This window comes from Rousettus aegyptiacus, unplaced genomic scaffold (genome assembly GCF_014176215.1).
Source record: "Rousettus aegyptiacus isolate mRouAeg1 unplaced genomic scaffold, mRouAeg1.p scaffold_m13_p_1, whole genome shotgun sequence".
Classification (NCBI taxonomy): domain Eukaryota; kingdom Metazoa; phylum Chordata; class Mammalia; order Chiroptera; family Pteropodidae; genus Rousettus; species Rousettus aegyptiacus.
Window position 1 is genome coordinate 20,789,665 of NW_023416284.1, and position 21,972 is coordinate 20,811,636.

Here is a 21,972-nt window from a genome sequence, read left to right on the forward strand (position 1 = left end):
CCGGCGCTCGCGCGGTTCCTTCTAGGAGTTGTAGTCTCAGACGCTCCATTCCCGGGGTGGCGCCGTTCGGACTCCGCGTCCCAGCATTCCCTGCGCGAACCTTGGAGCACTTCCGCCCCGTTGTGAAGTGGGTGTCTCGGTGGGTGAGTCCGGGTGGCGGGGCGGGGGCAGCTGAGACTCAGGTTCTGGGCTGGAGTCTTAGGAGGTGGTGGTGTCACAGCGGGCTGGGGAAAATGAGAGGAGAGAAAGAAGCTTTTATGTGTGGGCGGGGGTGGGCAGCGGTCAGAGGATGAAGCGTCTGGAGATGGGAAGGGTCATAGAAGGGTTGGGGATGAGGAGGGAGATAGAGGGCCCTGGGAGTGAGGAGGGTCGTAGGGTCTGTAGGTGAGGACACCGAGAGAGGTTCTGGAGGTAGGAGAGTCATAGAAGGGTCTGGAGACCACAGAAGGAAGAGTAGAGGATTCTGGGGCCCTGGCAAGAAGTGAAGATGAGAGGGCCTGAGCTTGAACCCCAACCTTAAAAATAGTGTTCCAGCCTCTACCTGCCCTCCTAGAACAAACATTTAATTTGATACCCCCTTACACTTTCTCTGATGGTTGTGACCTTTGGAATCCAGTGGGTGGGACTGGCTATTATGTTCGGCTCTAAACCTGCACCTCTTTCCTTATGCCTGATGGAAGTGAATCGCCCATTACCCAGGTGCCCTCTGATTCCTCTTGCATTCTTCCACATTCAGGCATCTTCAGATCTTTCAGTTTCCTTTATGTGTCTTGAGTCTGCCTTTTCCTTGTCAAGGTTTTTGCTGAAGCTATCTTTTCACCTCCTAGCCTGGACAGACTGTAGCTAGTGTGATCTCTTTGACCCCAAATCTGATTATATCTTGTGCTTTAAAACTTTCATTGGCACCCACCACCTATAGAGTTAAGTACAAACACAGGCTGATATTTAAGACCCTTCATAAACTACCTTGCTTCCCACACTCCAGGGCTGTAAAAGTTTCCATCTCTTGGGGAGAGTGTTTGGTTTTCCATCGTTGTATATGCTGTTCTCTGTGACTAGAATACACTTTCCCCTCCTCCCCATTCTCTGCCAAGAGAACTATTCTTTTTTCAAGAACCAACTCAAATGTTACTTTGTTCCATTGCCTTAAGCAGGTAAAGTCACCTCCCTCTGCACCCCCGCCTGCTCCCACAGACCTTTTACTGTATTTTCCAAATTTGATCATCATCATCTCACTTTTTTGTCTCTTCCACTGGGCTGTAAGCATCTCCAGGACAGGAGTCACCTCCGTTTCTCCATTGCCCAACCCAGAGTAGAAACCACTTGATGAATATGCAAATAAAAATCATCCAGGGTGAGCCTTGATATACCAGGCTTGAAGACTGCTCTTCCAGTGAATTTCCGGGGGGCATGAGCTTTAGTCTTCTCTTGCCATGAGGGCTGTAACTGCTGGAAGCTGATTCATTGTCTTTGGGAGTTTAAGCCAGGAGTGGTAAATACATGAAATGTGTGCTGCCGCTTCCCCTTCTTGTGTCTGGTAGTCATAGCTAATTGGTCACAGCACACATTCACATGGGATCCAGAGTCCTTAGCACAGTCGACTGAAGTTGGTGCTTTAAATGAAACCATTACTGCCCTTAAGTGTGTGTTCAAGCTGCTTAAGCAATAGCCTTGAACATCAGCCAAGTGAGCTTGACAGCCTTTGGGAATTCTCAGTTTCTTTCTCTTTGGAGGTCACAGACCAGTCTTGGCCTTTCCCATGGGACTGGGGCAGATCTCCTCTTCATAGCCTAGTGTTCAATGGGTGGGTTCTTTATGTCCATACCTATTCTCGCTATTTCAGAAACCAGGATGCCTGTCAGCTTCCCTGTGTTTGTAAAGGGATCTGATTTTGACAGCTGTCAGTACCTATCCCTCATTACTTAGGGGAATCCGTACCCATTCTAGGTCTTCCTGGATATTGGAAGAGACCTTTGAAATCACTTAGCCGAAAGGTGGTAAAGTGACAGCTCATGCTGCATGAAGCCGACCATCATGCTCTGTTTAATCTTAATAGTGTTTGAAACAATTTCGATTTGGTTGCCAATATTTAAAAATCCAAAGTTTTCGCTTCTCAGAAAAATTGGAAGGCCTGCGGACACTGGGCCAGTGGTCCCTCTGGTGCTCTGTAGTAGCCACAGTCTCCACACCACTCATGGCCTCTGCAGCCATTTAAATTTGTAGCCGCTGATTCTAGTCTTTCTGTTCCTTTGCTCTACTCCCATAGTACTATTTGGGGATCCTGGGGCAACTTCTGAGTAGGGTCAGGCTGTAAGTTGTCTAGATAGACAGCTGTCGAAGCCACATGACCTGTCCAAGTCACACAACTGGTAAGTAGCAGGAGTGGAAGTAGAACCCTGATTTGGTCATTCCTGCCTTAATGATCTTTCTACTGTTCCAACCATTGAGTTTGGATGACTGTCAGACCTAGAGGAGGCTATGTAGTGTGGTTAAAAAAAAAAAAAAAAAAGTCAGGAGAAAATGAATCTGGGCTTAGATTCCAACTCTACAACTTGCTAGTGGTGTGACCTTAAGTGAATCTTCACAGAAGCTCAGCTCCCAATGTGTAAATTGAGGATGGAGTCATACCTTACAAGATGATGATATTCTAAAGTCAGCATGGAAGATAAAAATTACATTTAGTTAAAAATCAGAGTCAACTTGAAAATCCTTTGGTAAGGAGCCATTTAGAAACCAACATGCTGTCTTTCAATAAGCTAACCAGCCTAGCTGGGTTTTCTCGGTTGAACATTAGATGAAAGATTTATCCTATGATTAGGAATTCTTCTGTATGAAAGACATTCCGCTCACACTCAGTGGAAAGACTGGCTTGAGGGAACTCAGACTAACCTGGGGACCAGCATTCAGGGGTAAGAGCACCACACGCTCACACTCTGGAATAGACACATAGTGAATGGAACTGGTGCTGTATTTAAATTATATCCTTTCTTTTCCTGTTTGTATATAGTTTAATATGTATAAGTTATAGATCAGTGTAATGCAGCTCAACACTAATGATGCTTGCTTGCCTGGAGAATTTACTGAGATTATGAGTGTAGAGCACTTAGCACCAGGCCTGACATCTCATGAACACCCAATAAATGGGGACTCTTTGAAGCTGCTGATCCTAGTGAGGCCCCGATATTCCTGGTATCCTCAGGACTGAGGAATGCCCTTGTCTGTTTTTCCTCTGTCATCTCTGTGTGAAGTCACCCTGCTGTTGGCTGACCGTGTTGACCTCCTTCTGTGGATATGCTCTATTTATATCTATCTAAGAAAGTAGCAGAAAAATCTTTCAGATTTGTATTTGAAAATAACCTTTGGGACTTTTAAGTCTTCCCAGAAGAGAAAATATCTATTATCTGAGACTCTGGGCTTTGGGTCTGATGGAAGTATGAACTGCCTGTTTTGTTGTAGTGTTTGTTCGCTCTGTGCAGGAGTACAAACCTCTTCGCTTGCTCGTTGTCTGTCTCTCTCATTAGGCTGTAATTTTTATGCAGGTAGAGACTGTCCTAGCTACTGTTGGCTGTCTAGCTCAGTGCAGAGTAAATGGTGGGACTCTGTAGATGACTGGTGGATTAGTTTTTGTGTGAGAATGACACAAATGTGTTTGGGCAAGTGCACTATTAAGGTTGTAGTTAAAAAAGAAATTTCATGAAAGGTTAACTCGTTAGCTTAATGTAAATTATGGACCTTCCATAGCCCATCAGGTTTTTAATGTACCAGATATACTATTTTAATAAAAGGCAACAAAACTTCCAATGACTTTGCTGTTTATCAGACACTGAGTTGACCACTTTGGATCCAGAAGTGAGTAAGATATAGTACTGGCCCTAGTAATGCAGTCTAATGGGGGCGGTCAGATGTAAGAACAGGCAACTACAATAGTGCAGGGTAATACCTATATTAGAAGTATGTGCCAGCTGCTTTGGTACCACAGGTCTGGGGAGGAAATTCTTGGAGAGCAGGAATGAGGGCAGGACGTGACAAGAACATGTCAAAGAACTCTTAACGAATGTTGTGACATTGAGCTGATAGCTAAAGGATGAGCAGGAAGGTGCCCGGTGGTTACGATTGTGTCCCTAGCCTCTCCCTAAGTATGTGGAGGTCTTTAGAACAAGCCTTTGGTTTTCATCACCCATGCCTTATTTTCAAAACATCTGGTCAGATGGCCTAAAATCAAAATACCCCCGTCCCTCCATTCTCAGTTCAGCTATGTCATTCCCTCTTGGAAGCAGCTAATAGCCTCCTTTGAGTAGGCATTTTTTTTTATGTGATCTGGATTTGTTTGGAATGACAAAGAGCTCGTTTTTCTAGATAACCTAGCTTGAGTGTTGTCAGAGTCTTTATTGTGTAAAAGAAGCGGCCCCAAACATTCATGCAAGTTCATGCAGCAAGCGTTTACTGAGAGCCTCCTGTGTTTATTTAGTGCACGGTGCTTATTGTGGGTGTGGGAGAAGGAAGAGTGAAAAAAAGAGAAGTAAGCTATAACCCTTGTCCTCAGTGAGGCTGTAATCTCTCTGGGGACACATGTACACACACCCCTCTGATATAACCTAGAAAGTGGCACGTGTCACAGAGATGGAAATAAAGAGAAAAGAATTCCTCTGGTGTGAGTAAGAAGGTCATTCTTTTTTTTTTTTTTAATCAAGTGTGCACAGAAAGGGATTAATTGTAATCCTTGCTTCATGACACGTCACCATCATTAGTTGACCATTATTTCACTGTTCATTGAATACTTCCTATGTGCTGAGCACTGTGCCAGGTCCCTTAGGAAGCCTATGATCTAGTGGGAAAATAATTATAATAAAGGATGATCATGGTAATGATACAGAAACCATAAGGTGGCATGGAAGCTTGTGGCTGAGGTCTGGATCTTGTCTCAGAGCACAGGGAGGGCCTCTTGGCAAAAGTACAATTTAGGCTGAGACCTAGCTAGATGAAGAAAGGGAGGAGACTATTCCCAAAGGAGACCCGAACATGTGGGGAGGATTCAGAGAGCAGCTCAATGTAGGAACTATAGGCTGAAACATTGTGACTAGTGGGAGCGTGGTAAAGAGATGAGATGGAGACTTGGGCAAGGTTTGTACTTTATCCTGAGGGAAATGTGAAGCCACTGAAGAGTGTTTATCAGGGAAGTGACATTGTCGGATTTGGCTCTAGTCTGGTCGTTGTGCAAAGAATGGACCAGGGGTTGGGGTGAGGGGAGCAGAAGCAGGGGCATGAGTTAGGAGGCTGATCAAGTGATAAACATGATGATTCTCTGGACCGAGGTGGTGTCACTGGAGATATAGATGCTTAGAAAGCCAAGTGGACAAAACTTAGTGATGTATTAGATGTGGGAAATCTTGGAGAAAGATGATGACCAGGTTTCTGGTGTGGGTCACTTGATGGAAGGTAGTGCCTTCATTGGCTGGAGAGCTCCAGAAGAGATTTGCAGGAGAAAATGATGAAAGCAGTGTTTGACCTATTGAGTTTGAGGAGCCTAAGAGACGGTCAAGTGGAAATGTCCCATAGGTGGTTGGATTTTGGCATTTGGAGGTCTGGGATCAGGTCCTGGGTGAAGTTTTGGGAATCATATAGGTGGTGAAATGCCAAACAGGTAGGATGACCAAGGGGGAGTGTAGAGAGAGGGATTTTGCAAGGAGAGAATCTTCAGGGGAAGACTAAAGCTTTAAGGCCCAAGAAGAAAGGCCTTCTGGAGGGGCTGATCCCAAATTGAGGGAAGGAAGGTCAGACTTTGGACACGTGTAGAGGGAGGAAGGCTGTGTTGGGACCAGATCATGGAGGCCTTGGTGCCTGGCTAAGGTCCCAGAGGATGTATCACTGTGCTGTCTTCCTCCAGTGTGCTGGCTGCTGGTTTTGGTGCCACATAGTGGTCTAACTTCCAGCTTATGGGAAAAGGGCAGCTCTTAGCTCCCTCGCCCAAAGTAGAGGCAGTGGTGGGTATGTGGGAAGTGAGGAAAGTGAAGCTCCTGGGTCCTCTTGCTTACTCTGTGTTTTGTCTTTCTGCCTTCAGAGCCTTGGGAAGCATTTCCTTTCCCAGGAGCCCCTTAAAGGACACAGGAAGACGCCGGATGAAGACAACCTGGCTGAAGTGAGGCATCCAGTATAGAGCATGGCTGTAGCCCTGCAATCCCAGGCCCACACCTCTCCCCGACCAGAGCTCGATGAACTCCTGATTGTGAAACTGGAGGAGGACACATGGAGATCAGAATCCAGGCCTCGGGAGAAGGAACATGACCCTGTCTCTGGCCCTGAGGCCTCCCGCCAGCGCTTCAGGCAGTTCCAGTACAGGGAAGCAGCTGGACCCCACGAGGCTTTCAGCCAGCTCTGGGCCCTCTGCTGTCGCTGGCTGAGGCCAGAGATCCGCCTCAAAGAGCAGATCCTGGAGCTGCTGGTGCTGGAGCAGTTCCTGACTATCTTACCCCGGGAAGTCCAGGCCTGGGTGCAGGCGCGCCACCCTGAGAGTGGCGAGGAGGCGGTGGCCCTGGTGGAGGATTGGCACCGAGAGGCCCGGGCTGCAGGACAGCAGGTGAGGCAAATAGTCTGTTCTCCAAGGAGTGGGTCAGGCGAGGCAGCAGGGATGAGACTAGGTTAATGATTGTCAAAGTAATAATTACTGTTGTTACTTAGCAGTCGACATTTATTGAGCACTCACTGTGTGTCAGACACTGTTCTAAGGTTTCTAGATGTGTTTCTCGTATCTGATCAACCCAGCAACCCAATAAGGTAGGTACTGTTATCATTGCCATTTTTCAAATGGGTAAATAGACTCAGAGAGGTAAGTAACTTGTCCAAGTTTATATTGAAATGAAAGTACTGTGGATTTAACATTCACAGTTTCAACAGTTTGCAAGAGACCCTGAAGGCCCATGATATAATTTATAAATTGCAATGACACAGAGTTTAGATCCTGCTTTGGAGCTGGTCATCTCTTTACCATTTACATAGAAGCAGCCCTTTAGCTGGCTGTAGGCTGAGCCAGCCACCTAGAACCTTCATCTCAACATGGTCCTATTTGCTTCTGCTTGTTCCGTAGTTGGTAATTCTCGTGATACTAAATCACACTTTGTTGGGGGGAAATTATAGCTCTGAGAACATATCCCTTGTGAACGGCAGGGGTTTTCTGTATGTCGTAAAATATGCAGATGGGAGATTAGAGGAAGAAAATTAATTAAGGTCTGTGACTTAGCTTTTTGGATTCCTTTACAAACTGATTGAAGATACAGAAAGCATAATATTTAAAGTTACAGAACTAAGTAAGAGAAAGCATACCTAATTTTAATAAAGCATTCCACCCTCCCATGTGGTTTATTTTAAAGAAACCAGTTATTTTCCTTAAGTGGCAGTGAAGAAACAAATGGAAGTCTTAGGACTTCAGAGCTGGAAGATGAAGAAATTGAGACTCAGAGATGAGAATTGACTTAAATGAATATCTTTATGATTCTTCATCTGTAAAATGAGAGGGTCGGACTATAATAAAAGTTCTCAGATTATACTACTGTGAGCTGAAAATTGAAGGAAAAAAAAAGTGAGGGAATTTTATCTCCAGTGTTATTTTTTTGTGTGATTTTTATTTTTAACCTGGTCCCGAGTGTTTGCAAATGTCAAAACAAATGGTTAAGAAGCAAAGGAGCTTGTTTTTTTCCCCCCAGACATATATATATATATATATATATATATATATATATATATATATATACACACATATACATATATGTGTATATGTGTATATATACACATATACATATATATATATATATGTTGTAGCTTGTGCTCTTAACATTGCAAGGTATGTATACACATATACATATATGTGTATATGTGTATATATACACATATACATATATATATATATATATATATATGTTGTAGCTTGTGCTCTTAACATTGCAAGGTACATAACTTAACATTCTCTGCAAGTTAAAATTTTCCAAGTCTTAATAATGGAACCAAATATATTAACTATGGCTCTCAAAGAGAACCACCACCTGAAAAAAGGTCAATACTTCCTGAGATCAATGACCTCTGAGGTATTTTCCTTAAAGAGATCTTTCAGCTCTGCTGCTTTGTGATTTTTAACTTGTTTATTATGTCATCAATCTCTTGCAGAACCCCTCTCCCCATCAGGTGCATAAACTTAAAACATAAAATAGACTTTATTTTTTAGAGCAGTTTTAGGGTCACAGCAACATTGATTGAGCAGAAAGTGCTGAGTTCTTATATGCCCCCTGCCCCCACACACCTGCAGCCTCCTTTCTTATCAGCATCCCCTACCAGAGTGGTACCTTTGTTACAATAGATGGACCTGCATTGGCACATCATCATCACCCCAAGTGCATAGTTTACATTAGGGTAATCTCTTGGTGTCATATGGTTCTGTATAATGACATTATAGTATCATGCAGAATGGTTTCATTGTCCTACAAATCCTCTGCGTTCTGCATATTCATTCCTCCCCTGGCAACCATGGATCTTACTTCTTCACAGTTTTGCCTTTTCAGAATGTTTTTTTTTCATTAAGTAATATGCATTTAAAGTTCCTCTATGTCTTTTCATGGCTCAATAGCTTATTTTTTTTAGTGCCGAATAACATTCCATTGTTTAGATGTACCAGAGTTGATCTGTTTACCTACGGAAGGACATCTTGGATGTTTCCAAGTATTGGCAATTATGAACAAAGCTGCTGTAAACATCCACGTGCAGACTTTTGTATGGTGTACAGGTATTTTTGATGGATTCTTTCTTCATCTATACCCTAACCAGTAGCCTGATTTTTTTCTTCCTCATTGTCACTCGAGTCCACTTCTTTCTATGTCCACTTTTACCATCCATGGAATCAGAATCTGTGCTTAGGCATGGCAGTAGATGAAGGAGCTAGGGCTAGGAGTGAGGATCATTGTGGAGCCTAGTCACAGTTCCGTTGTGGATTGTAAGATTATAACTATAACAAAGTGAGTTTTTTTTTTGTTGTTGTTGTTCTTGTTGTTTTAATTATATAAGAATGTTGATAAGCAGAGGTTTTCTCCCTGTGAACCACACAAGACATTGGTGGATCTCCTTATCTGGAATGGCTTTTGATGCTGATGGCCCATTCCTATATAGCTTCTTAATGGTAAACATCCTTTTTTTGAGATCAGCCAAAAGATTTTTGGAGAGACATTTGTCAAAATCAATAAGTTGATGAAGATGGATGTTATATTTTGAGTCAAGAAATAAGCTTCAGAGCAGTGTATGAAGTTGCTACCTTTTGTGTAAAAATGGGGAAGAAATAAGAATGTATGGTTACAGTTGCTTGTACATAAAGATGTATCTGAAAGGATGCAGAATAGTGGTTTCCTGTGGGGACAGGTAGGGGAAGAAACTGGGCACATGGTGTGGGGACAGGGTTGGGATGGGGTATTTTCACTGAATATACCCTTATATATTTTTTCTATTTTCGCACCATGCAGGTATTGAAAATACCTATTGAAAAACTTGAAATACATTTTTTAAAGTAAGGCAAGGAGATTGTAATACTGTTGGGGTTTTAGGGCGAGGAAATAACATCTCGGCCTTTACATCTGAATTTGAAACTGAAAGATAGAGATAAAAAATTGGTTTTATGATTGATAATGCTGAATTGGGTTAATCATCTTTTAACCGATTATTCCCTTTAATTTTTGCACATATTCTTTATATCTCTGAGTCCTTCTACATTGAAACAAATTGCCACTTCTGTTTTCCTTTTGAGTTACGGTGCTTTATCTTTGTCTACCCTTCTGTTTTAAGGGTAGATGGTTCTTTCTGAAACAGCACATACTTTTTTTTTTCATTGTAAAATTCCATCTGTAATTCCTTGTTCTTCCTTTATCTTATATTTATTTTTGATATTTCTTTGCCTTTCAGCAGGAATATTTAGAGCAATTGCATTTAGAGTTATATTTATATCTGGTTTTCTGCTTCCCTTTGCATTTTAATGTAAACCTGATTAACATTTGCCCTCTTTTGATAACCAAAAATCAAATAGCTTGTTTTCGATGTTTAGAGATTATTTTTTAATATCGATAATTTTACATAATTTATCTCTTTATGATTCAAAAATGTTTTGAACAGTAGCAGCTTCATTGAGATACTTGTATAGCCTCCCTGTGTTGAAGAAGACAATAGTCATTTGGTGGCTTAAATAATGCTTTATTTACTGAAGTCAGTCTAGCGGCTTTGTTGTCATACTTTGAGCCATCTTTGGGTCTTAAAAAGAGCCTGCTAACCTCTGGGCCACGGTTGTGCTCAAGAAAACATTTTCTGCCCTACCAAAATTGGTCTTATTGAACTGACGATTGGGAATTTTGACCATCTTGTGTGTAGGAAGTGGAGTTGCGTGCAGAGGAGACCAGGTCCTTAAAGGTAGTGCATGAATCTCCTGTGGATCACTGGCCCGAGGGACAGCCCCAGAGGCAGTGCATGAAGAACCCATGCCCCGACCTTCCCAGGCATCTAGACACCAAGGTGGTCCCCCAGACCTTGAAAGAGAGTGGTGAGTACCAAGAATCAGGGACCAGCAGGGAAGAGGAGTGAGGGGGTTGGTTAGGAAGGGTACATGGAGAGGAGAGTTGTACAGAATTCAAGGCAGGGGATAGAATGTCTGCTGGATACACTAAGGCAAGTAAACATTGTAAAAAGCATTATAAAAAGAGGAGGAAGCTCTCGATGGTGTCAGCTTGCCCCCACTCCATACCATAGCTGAGTCATGCGGCAGGTTCAGGCTGGGAATGGGGCGAGGTGGTGATCATAGGAGCTCCAGGCTGGCATTTTACACATGGCAGGTCACCCAAAGCAGCCTAGGAGTTACATACTCTAGAAGGGAAGGAAAAGGGGAAATCTGCTCCGGCTACAGGGGTGGTCTCAGTTTGACCCAAGCATGGCTTTCGGAAAGCTGGACCTCTCTACAGCTATGCCCTGAACGAGCCCAATCCCATCTGATCTCGGAAGCTAAGCAGGGTCGGGCCTAGTTAGTACTTGGATGGGAGACCAGGTACTGTAGGTGTAAAAAAAAAACAACAAAGCTGGACCTGAGAGGGCGTTTTCTGGGAACCAGAGCTTGGGTTTCAGAGACTTTTTTTTCTCCTCAGCGGTCCTCACTCCCCGAGTCCCTGCTCTCCCAAAGATGGGGAGCGTTGGAGATTGGGAGGTGACAGCTGCATCCCAGGTAAGCTGCCGTTTTTCTCCTTTTCCTGTCATTACTTCTCCTATGCTCTTGCCCCTGTACTCTCCTCTCTCTGCGGCCTCCCCTCAGCAAAAGTGCACCAGACTCAGGGCGTCAGTCCCCTGGGCCGCTCCTGAGTCACGCTGCTCCTTACGGTGCTGGCCTCACACTCGGTATCCCTGTGTCCCCATTATCTTTCCTGGTGGGGTTCCCAGGCAGTTTTCAAGGGTCAGTGACATTTGTACATCTCACAGGAAGCCCTGGGCCCTGGCAGACATGCTGAGAAGGAGTTTCGCAAGGACTCCCCGGGAGACAACTATGAGAACGGCATGTCCCTGGGTAAGGAGACAGTACCCGCTGAGGAAGATGTTGGATTTCCTGTACACTCAGTTCCAAAAGAGTATTTTATCACTCTCTTATGACTTGTGGCTCTGTGAAGTCTGTAGAATTTCAGACATAGGAAGAAGATATGCTTTTTGAGCCAACAGTGGTGGCAGTGATGGACTGTGGGGAGCGGAGTCTGCCTGGGTGGAGGCTGGCAGGATGGCTTCTAAGAGCCTGCCCTCAGGGCCCGGTACCTTTATTTCCTTGGTACATTCACCACGGTGCTGGGGCTGGGCCTAGCCTGCTATCTCAGAAAGCTATCTTTTCAGCACTGAACTGGACCCACCTCTTGGGTGGACTCAAGTGAGCTACACCCTTGAAACTGATGCACTAAACAACGAGGGTATCACAGGGCTGAAAATGCTTGAAGCCTGTATGACCAACACAGGCCCCTTTTTCTCTGTGGGCACATCTAAACGGGAAGCCAAAGAATAACCCTGTGGAGCCTGGGATCAGTATGAGGGGAGTTAGACACATGAGTGGGATTAAGTAGAAGACAGTGACAGGTCCGACTCATGTCAGTAAGGTCAGATACTACAAACCTATTGGCTACTTGCTTGTCAGTGTAGCCCCGTCTTACATATGATATCCGGGGAAAATAGCATTCAAAGGAGCAAACTTTGGAAAATGCTTAACTAGATAATTCTTAAACCTCTCTTAGCTCTTAACTCTTTTTCATCTAGTTTTCATCAAATATTTATTTTAATTAAAGCCTTCTGTTTTGTTAGGCTTAGGAGCTGTTGGGACAGCAGCCCTGTAAATGTAGCTAATTTTTGAAAAACAAGGACATTTATTTTCTCAATATGGGAAGTCCAGAGGAGAGCAGGCACAGTGCAAACTGGCCTAGCAGTGTCATAAGGGACCAAGGTTCTTTCTTTCTGCTCTGTCATCCTCTGTCTCAGCTTCATATTAAAGCTATTTTGTGTCAGAGTCAGAAATAGATGCCAATGGCAATTGAGGCCACAAGTTTCCTAGCAGGAGACTCACCCCCCCCCCCCACACGCACGCACGCACACGAATAAGAAACCTTTTCTACAACCATTGACTTAATTCTGATAGGGCCAGTTTAAGTCATGTGCCTATCTGTGGACCAGTGACAGTCACTCTTTTGTATGACAAGGACAAAAAAACAGCAGAGCTGGGGCCCCTGTAATCCTAGGCCCCTGGGCAGACTCGTCAGTGGCCAGCTCATCACCATTACAGTCTTCTGCTGTTTCCTTGGGCCCCCAACCCCCTTCCTCCTGCTTCTCCACCTCTGCGTCACTATCCCCCAGCCTGGGGACTGCCACAGCCTCTCCTGAACCCTCTGTGGCTCTGATGGCTGTCCGAGCCCTCACCAGGGCCTCCAGCTCCTCGTGGAAAAAGACAGGTTCCTGGTGTGTGGCTGCTCTTTATGTTGTTTCATAACAAGGACACAAAAGCAAATGAACAAAGCAAGCAGGCCAATTAACGTTTTTGGTGATGTGATTCTATTATCTCTAGTTACTTCCCTCTGTCCCACCAGACATTTGAAGGGACGAGCATGGGAATTTCTCATCAGCCTCTTACAGAGAAATATGTTTCAGGGACATTTTGGACAAAGATTCTGCTCAACAGATCATTTCTACTTGATAATTTCTCTGTTTCCTTTTATATAGGTGTTCCAGTTTCAAAACCAAATGTCATTTCCCAGCGAGAACAAGGACCAGAATTTTGGAGTCCAAGTCTTATAAGTTCTGGAAAAAGGAACACTGCAGATTACAGCCTGAATAACGAGCAAACAAAACCAGGTCCAGCATTGGCCTGGAGGGATTCAAGGGCCTGGGAAGAGCAATACCAATGGGACGTGGAAGACATGAAGGTGTCAGGTGTACACTGGGGCTATGAGGAGACCAAGACTTTCCTGGCAATTTTGAGTGAGTCTCCTTTCTCTGAAAAGCTCCGGACTTGTCATCAGAACCGCCAGGTGTACCGGGCCATAGCAGAGCGGCTGAGGGCACGGGGCTTCCTGCGGACCCTGGAGCAATGTCGCTACAGGGTCAAAAACCTCCTACGAAATTACCGGAAGGCCAAGAGCAGCCACCCACCAGGAACCTGTCCTTTCTACGAGGAGCTGGAGGCCCTGGTGAGGGCTCGGACAGCCATCAGAGCCACAGAGGGTTCAGGAGAGGCTGTGGCAGTCCCCAGGCTGGGGGATAGTGACGCAGAGGTGGAGGAGCAGGAGGAAGGGGGCTGGGGGCCCGATGAAACAGCAGAAGACTGTAATGGTGATGAGCTGGCCACTGACGAGTCCACCCAGGGGCCTAGGATTCCAGGGGCCCCGGCTCTGTTCCACAGTCGTGTTGGTAAGAACACAGGGCTTTCGTCAGATCCAGATTCCAGCCTGCCTGCTCGCCAAACCTCTGTCTCCTGAGTTCAGGGCACAGAAGTCTGGATCAGTGCTCCTGGATCAGGTGCTCAGTTCCTTACTTAGGTCAGCCTTAAATCCCTGCTCTCTTCTTCTATGATCAGTTTTCCTTGTATAAGTTTTCTTAGTTACAGAAACAAACACTTTTAAAATCTTGAGGGACCTTAAAGAGCTAATCGGGCATTTCCCAAAGTGTGTCACTGGTAGAATGAGGATGTGACAGATGTTTCGTTGTGTGAGAGAAGTTTTAATGTGTGTGACTTCACAGACAGTAAATTTAGGTAAAGAAAGATAGTGAAATATTTAACAGATAGAGCAGAAATCATGACAGCATAAAGTTTGAATGATCAGTGTTGGAGAAACATTCAAACATTGTAAAAGTGGAAACACTAAAGCCTAAGAGACAAAGCGTCTTATTTCAAAATCCACAGTGAGGCAGGGGCAGAGTCAGAATCAGAGCCCAGGGTCCCAGCCCCCTCTCATGTGGAGCACTCTGCCTCCCTGGCTGCATCTATAACCTGCAGAGGGACTGATAACAGACCCCTTCCTTTTCCTTTTGCACAAGAGGAAAGGGCATCTTCAATTGGACTCTACTGCAAGATTATTTGAAGTCCATTCATGTCTTTGGGGAGTCTTAGTTCCTATCTTTGTTAAAAGGAAAATTCATAAAAGTAATAGGATATGTATTGAATGGATACATAGAGTCTCTTGGTAACCCGCTTATAGGCCTTTCCCTGAACCAATCAGCTGAAGCCGGGGAGTGGGGTCACCTGGTATAATATGGCCACTTAAGTCCTCCCCTTCTGCCAGAACTCTTACGTGTTAATAGAATCTCTTAGAAGGGGGTGGGGCGGGAAGCTCTGGAATAGCCCTGAGAAGCAAGGGTATATTCTTTGTTGATGCCTCAGGCACCTGGACAATTTCCGAGGTCCTTGTGTTCTAGGCATTTAGCAGGGCAGGTGACCCCGATCCCTCACGACCTAAGCAAGTTTCATTAAGTCTCACAATTCTGAACTCTTTACTCCTGACAGCAGGTGTGCACTGGGGCTATGAAGAGACCAAGGCCTTCCTGACCATTCTCAGTGAGTCCTCATTCTCTGAAAAGCTTCGCACCTGCCACCAGAACAGTCAGGTGTACCGGGCCATTGCAGAGCGGCTGTGTGCACAGGGCTTCTTGCGGACACTGGAGCAGTGTCGCTACAGATTCAAAAACCTTCTTCGAAGCTACCGGAAAGCCAAGAGCAGCCGCCCACCAGGAACATGCCCCTTCTATGAGGAGCTGGACTCACTGGTTAGGGCTCGGACTGCGGTCAGAGCCATGGGGACCATTAGGGAGGCAGCAGGTCTCCCTGTGTCTGGGCAGAGCAGTATTGAAGCTGATGACCAGGAGGCCTGGGATGAGATGGCAGATGAAGATTCCATCAAACCTCCAACCCCATGTCCTAAAACCCCAGACACTGGTAAGCCTGTAGTAATTGGATGTTCGTAAAATCTGCAAGCACTCAGACGGAGTGAGGGCGTCAGGCTCATTAACTTGTCTCAGAACTATAATGGAGAATGGAATCAGATAGGAAAAGGATTTGTGTTTTGCTTAGATTATCCAGTCTCTAGCTTAGTGTAATCCCCCAAATGAAATAAGCAATCAGGTCTAAATTTTACTGGGATTCATTTGGGCAGTTATGCAGATTATTCAGTTTCATATGATATAAGATATACTGATTGTATTTGAAGAAGGAGGTGTTTATTATCAAAAAGTGGGATAGGGGAGTTGGTTGGGGAGACTCACCACCTGGCTGTTTGGCTAGGGCTCATGGCCAAACTTCCCAAACTTCCTCAGCTTTGCAGGTCAGAAATGCATATATGCTCCAAAACTTGATCCATTTCATGTTAGCCACATTTATAAGATGTGAGATACAGGATACAAATTCATGTTAGCCAAATTCACAGGACACAAAATAACAGACATATAAATAGACACTAATGAACAAAAACCATTTCTGTTCATTTTTCCAGGTTTTGAGATGAGGCAGGAGGATGAAGACCAGAGTTCAGAGCAGGATATTTTTGAGGATTTGCCTGGATCTTTATCAAAATGTACTACAGAAGTTGTTTGTCACCCTCATGACTGGGGGGAAGATAGTGAAAATGAAATCGAAGGCAGAGGACAGTGGGAAAATCCGTCCCAGGAGCAGTGGGAAGAATGTTCTTCTGAAGAGGATTTTGAAAAACTTATTGACCATCAAGGCCTCTACCTTGCAGGGAAACCCTACAAGTGTGACCCATGTGTGAAAAGCTTCAGTCGGAGCTCTCACTTCATTGCCCACCAGTGGACACACACAGGTGAGAAGCCCTACAAATGTCTCAAATGTGGGAGAAACTTTAGTGACCGCTCCAACCTCAGTACCCACCAGAGAATTCACTCTGGAGAGAAGCCCTACGGATGCCTCGAATGTGGGAAAAGCTTTAGCGACCACTCAAATCTTGTCACCCACCAGAGAATCCACACAGGGGAAAAGACGTATAAATGTGGGGAGTGTTGGAAAAGCTTCAACCAGAGCTCAAACCTTCTGAAACATCAGAGGATCCACTTGGGAGAAAATCCTGACCACTGTAGTGAGCCTGGGGAAAACTTTGGCCAAAGCCCATCCTTCAGTGCTCACTGGAGGAGCCTGACAGAGGAGACATCTCCTGAACAACCTCAAAGTGCCAGTAAGAACTTGAATTCCTCTGGACCACATAGCACCAACTCAGGGGAGAAACTCTATCAGTGTTCTGAATGTGGAAGGACCTTTTCTAAGAGCTCTGCCCTCATTAGTCACCAAAGAATCCATACGGGAGAGAAACCATACGAATGTGCTGAATGTGGGAAAAGCTTCAGTAAGAGCTCCACACTGGCTAACCACCAGCGAACCCACACTGGGGAAAAGCCATATAAGTGTACAGACTGTGGGAAATGCTTCAGTGAGCGCTCCAAGCTCATCACACACCAGAGAGTGCACACAGGAGAGAAGCCCTACAAATGCCTTGAGTGTGGAAAATTCTTCCGTGACCGTTCTAACCTCATTACTCACCAGAGGATTCACACGGGAGAGAAGCCTTATAAGTGCAGAGAATGTGGGAAATGCTTTAACCAGAGCTCCAGTCTTATTATTCACCAGAGAATCCACACTGGGGAGAAACCCTACAAGTGCTTGGAGTGCGGCAAAGACTTCAACAACAGCTCCCACTTCAGTGCCCACCGGAGAACGCATGCAGGAGGAAAAGCATCATAGGAGACAACTCCCTTTACAACTAAAGAGATAAACATGTATTTAAATTTCCCAGGATCATAAGATGTATGGTAGAAACATTCCCAGTTTTTAAGTTTGGTGTATACCCAGGGAAGTTATCTTGATACAATCCAGGTCATTTGGAAGTGAATTACAAATGCTAAGGATCCAGACTTGAAGGCACTTTTCTTAAGTGTAATTTGTTTTTCTCCTGTAAAAAACTCACTTTCAGTCCTCAGGCTATCCTTACATTTGCTGTCATTTAAGGGCTTTGTTAGTGTTTGAGCCAAACTGGTAATTTAGGGGATTAGAGGCACATCAGTGGTCGTGAGCAGTGATTTCAAACCTTGCTCTGCCTTCACACTGTCCACATGCACACGCACCCCATTGGCATACGTTGCAAATTCTCCTGCATGGCAGTTTTCAGTTGAGGCATCTCTTCACAGGAGAACTTTGAGACACTGGTGAGAGAATGGCATCGCTGAGAATTAGTGGCTTAGAGCAGGTCGCCGTGAGCTCAGTAAAAAGTAGGAACAATAAATGACGTTTTACTAAACTATTATTGTTAATAATAGCAAAAAATAGCCAGTATTGAACATTTACTCTTTGGTAGGCTCTGCGCTAAGCAGTGTGTACACATCATCTCATTTAATCCTCACAGCAGCCTTAGGAGGTAGGTACTAATATTCTCCCCATTTCCCAGAAGAGAAGTGAGGCTTGGGAGACTTAAGTAACTTGCTTGGGTCACATATTCGAAAATGGCAGAGGCAAGATTCAACCAGATCCGTCTCTCCAGAGCCCAAGGTACTCTTACTGCCATACTGAATCCCTTTTCACATTAGGGTAGGTAACTCAAAACACTTTGTAGACCAAATTTCCTGTTAAAATTCCTTTATGAATTCTCCTATTAAGAAATATGGAAACCTAGAATACCTAAAGGTTAAAAGTCTTGAGATATTCTAAGCTGACAGTGTCCTTTGAGCAAGGATGAGCAATTACCAAAGCATTTGATGTGAATTTCCATCGTTATGATAATATGTGTGAAAGATATAGGTAGGTGCAGATAGGGAAAAATATATAGCCAGAATGTTTCTTCCAGTGAGCTACTGCTTTGGCTAAGGAAAGGGAGTCTAAGAATTTCCCTTTTCTCAGGGAGTCAGCTCTGCTTCTTGTTACCCTTGGCTGGATTGTAAGTCAGTTAAACCCTACAGAAACATGGGCTTCCTCACCAGCGATCACTCATCCCTGTGTTTTTGCCTCCCTGGCTCTTTCCCTCTTGGCACGGCAGAAGCTTTGTTCCTGATCTCCATGCCAAGACCGAGATGGAAGGGAGATGGAAGGAGTTGGTGTGTGTGTGTGTGTGGGGACACTACTGAGAGGACTTTGAATACGGTTCTACCTTCCAAGTTCATGGCACAGTTTTGTCCTGAGCCATCTTGTCCCAGGCCTACCCCACGCGTTCTAAACATTGGCCATTAAGACCAGCCTCCCACACAGACTAAAGGTTCCCATAGAAGGGTTTTCTAATTTTCAGCATTTTGGTGTCCAGAGTTTCTCCTTAGGAGGGTCTAAAAATGTTGACTAGGGATTTTGGTTTCCATAGGATTTTAAAGAAACATCCCTCTTCTGAATCTACCTATGACATTGGGATGACATTCATACCCTGGTTATTTCGTGCACTTGGGAAGTACCTATCAGTGAATGTGATGGAACCTTTAAGAACAGAGCTTTATGGTTGTATGAGAAGAAGTCAGTGGAGAGATTTGCATTCCCTTTCAGTGGAGCTCACTCCTTAACATCTTCCTCTGCTTCCCAGGAACCAGCTCACTTGGGATCACTGCCTCTCAGCTTCTTCCCAGCTTACCTTTTCTGGCTCACATTATCTCTGAGGGGCAGGGGTCGTGGGTGAGCCTTGGACTAGAACCAGTGGGTTTTTGGTAACTGCAGTAATAAGATGAAACAGGGAACCATGTGAGCTGAGAGGAAGCATCCCAAAAAGGGTATATGGCGGTTTCAGGGAAAGCACAGTGTTGCGAAATAGTGTGGATTCAAAGTGGGGCTGAGGACCTTAGCTTCTTAGCACTGTTGGGGTATAAAATGGGGAGAAGGGTGTAGTGGGAGTTGAGATTGGAGGGGTTCTGGGTCAGGGTCATGAAGGACCTCGTGTCTCAGTGGAGCTTGGATACCAGACTGAGGGTGACATGGTCAGAGGTGAATTGTCAAAATCTGTTGAATGGAACTTGGATATGCTGCAGTTAGGACGATTTGTTGGGACACTATTGTGACATTCCATTTAAAAGGGAAGGTCTGAACGAGAGCAGTGGTTACACTGAAAAGAAGGGGATGGATGTGAGAGGTTTCAGAGGCAGAATCGAAGACAGCAGAGGAAAGATAGAAGGACTTGGGTGACAAGAGTAGAGCATGTCATCATTCAGAGTTGAGAACACAAGGAGGAGATGCAGATGAGGCAAGAGGGCAGAAGGCTGTAAGGTTGGGTTGGGACATTTTGTACTTGACATGTCTTAGGGACATCTGAGTGTGAGTATGCAATAGGTATTTGGATGTCTGGGCCAGAGGCTAGGGGGAGAAGATAGGACTAGAGCGTTATCTGTGTATGCACGGTAGTCAAACTCATGAGAAAGGAAGTATGTTCACGTCAGAAGTATTGGGCCTAGGACAGAACTTGAAAAGCACCAAGTATAAAGGAAGAGCCCTCTCACAGGAAATCGAGACCACTGCCCACTCCCACCTCCTCCCACTCACTTCTCTCTTTTGGACACTGCCTCTGTCACTGATGACACCTGATTTCTCAGTGTAGTGCTGCTATCTTCTGGAACCTTCACTGTGGAAGCCAAGCTGAGCTCTGCATAGAATTGAGATGGTGACCCCCTTACCTCGAGTGTCACCCACCTCTTGCCCTGCTCTTGGAGGTGTGGTTGTGTCTCGTTTCCAGAGGTCAGTTTTGACGTTTATTACCTATCTCTCCTCTCTCTTAACTGTAGGTTCAGCCATGAAAGAGGGCAGCGTGGGCCAGGAGCAAAAACTTGGTCCAGGTGGACCCTTCCTCCCTGTTTACCTGAGTTTACCTTTGGAAGAAGTCTCTTTCAGATTGCTTTCGTGTTTGGGGCCCTGCCCATCACTTTGCCAGGGTGCTTAGACATCCTCCAGCAGGTCTCTGCTGCTCTAATAAACTGACATCTGGTTTTATACATCCTGAGCTTTGTTACCATGTATCAGTTCTTTGGGAGTAGATTCCTTGTGCAGAGTGGGCAGACAGTTTCTCAGCCTGTGTGGCCACAGGCCAGATCCTGGTCATGGGACACCAAAGCACTGAATGCCACCGTGGGAGGATGTTACATGGGATCTTCATCCCTGTATTTTATTTCTGTACCCTTCATCCCAGAAGGGCATTGGCTCCTCCGAGGTGACTAAAAGGCACCAAAAGGACTCTCATTCCACAGACTCCTCAACAGGCAGTAGACTCGAAGGTAGGGGCAGGGAAAGGTGGGGTCCAGACTGCTTCAGATGGATACCCAGTTTTCCTTAGCCCTTGGCCTCAGCTGCTGAACTCATGGTCATGGCTGCCTCAGCCTCATTGTTCCCATAGTCCCCTGCCTGAAGCAACTGGAGTCTTGCCATGCCGAAATGCGTGGCAGTCAGGACCCCTGGGTCCCCTGAGTTCTCCTTGCCTGATCCCGTTCCGGGGCCCCCAGTGGGAATAGCTCTCCACCTTCAGGCTGCAGAAGAGAGTTTATATTTAGTCACTTTGTGGCGAAGAGTAACACCATTGGGAGACGGAGGTGCAGCAGTTCTGCGGTAACGAAGGCAGCGATGAAGTAATGAAGGCAGCACGGGCGTCACGGGTGGTCTCACGTGCCCCCGGCTGCCCCGTGTCTTTGTGCTCCAGACTCCTCTCCTAGGCCTGCTTCTTCACCACTCTGTTCACTCCGTTCCGTTTGCGTTTGTACCACCGCATAGATGCGGACGACTTCCAGGTCCATCTCCTGCCCTGGGCTTGCAGGAGCCCAGTTACCTGCCAGCCAGCCGTGCTTGGGTGACTCCTGGGCTCTTCCAGCGACTGTGTCCACCTGCTGCTATCTTTGGCCTTTGGCCACCCATTCAGCACGTGCATTTATGTACATACTCAGTGGCTCACAAATACTCCTTCACACAGCCTGAGAGCCTTACACGACTAAGAGCATTTTCCAGTTGAGCGGCAGTTACCCAGCTGCCCAGGAAGGCTTTATCTGAATGGAGCCGTACCTAAGTCAGAATTAGTCATGTGAAACATCCCGTTACCTCAGTTTTGATCCCACCCTTCCTTTGGGTGTCCCTTAGCCCCCGCCCTCTTAGTTGCAAACACCGGTGTTAAGTCCCTGCCACAGTCCACTCCTAGAGCTGCGTATAGCGGAGTGTCAGGGAAGGCCTTGCAGGAGCGGTGGGGTTCAAGCTGGGCCTTGGAGGCTGGGGTCACACATTTCAGTCTTCCGCACTGCTTTCTCCTGGCTGTTTTCACACTCCCAACATTATCAGCACTAACATACCTGTAGCACCATTTTCCCCTCTGATTTTAGGCCAATCTGGGAATTGCCTCCAAATGCACGTTTTAGGGGGTTAAAGTCACATTCTTCTCACCTCACTGTTACTTCAGTCACCCTACATTGCAGCTGAACAACAACTTCTTATTTCCCTCTGGTGCATCTCTC

General features: G+C 45.5%; 1 protein-coding gene across 4 annotated transcripts; it reads left to right on the forward strand.

Annotated features, from left to right (window-relative positions):
• The first annotated feature begins 46 nt into the window (after positions 1 to 46).
• ZSCAN20 (zinc finger and SCAN domain containing 20) lies at positions 47 to 20,483 on the forward strand. 4 transcript variants are annotated; one of them, XM_016150533.2, is made up of 8 exons: positions 47 to 143; positions 6,059 to 6,574; positions 10,390 to 10,558; positions 11,154 to 11,230; positions 11,482 to 11,566; positions 13,249 to 13,935; positions 15,029 to 15,457; positions 16,011 to 20,483. In XM_016150533.2, the coding sequence occupies exons 2-8, from the start codon at positions 6,158 to 6,160 to the stop codon at positions 17,267 to 17,269; spliced, it is 3,123 nt and encodes a 1,040-aa protein (XP_016006019.2). In that variant the 5' UTR covers positions 47 to 143; positions 6,059 to 6,157; the 3' UTR covers positions 17,270 to 20,483. The 4 variants fall into 4 exon arrangements, with proteins under 4 accessions (XP_016006019.2, XP_016006022.2, XP_016006021.2 ...); XM_016150536.2 differs by having other exon boundaries at positions 15,032 to 15,457; XM_016150535.2 differs by having other exon boundaries at positions 54 to 127.
• The last annotated feature ends 1,489 nt before the right edge of the window (positions 20,484 to 21,972 follow it).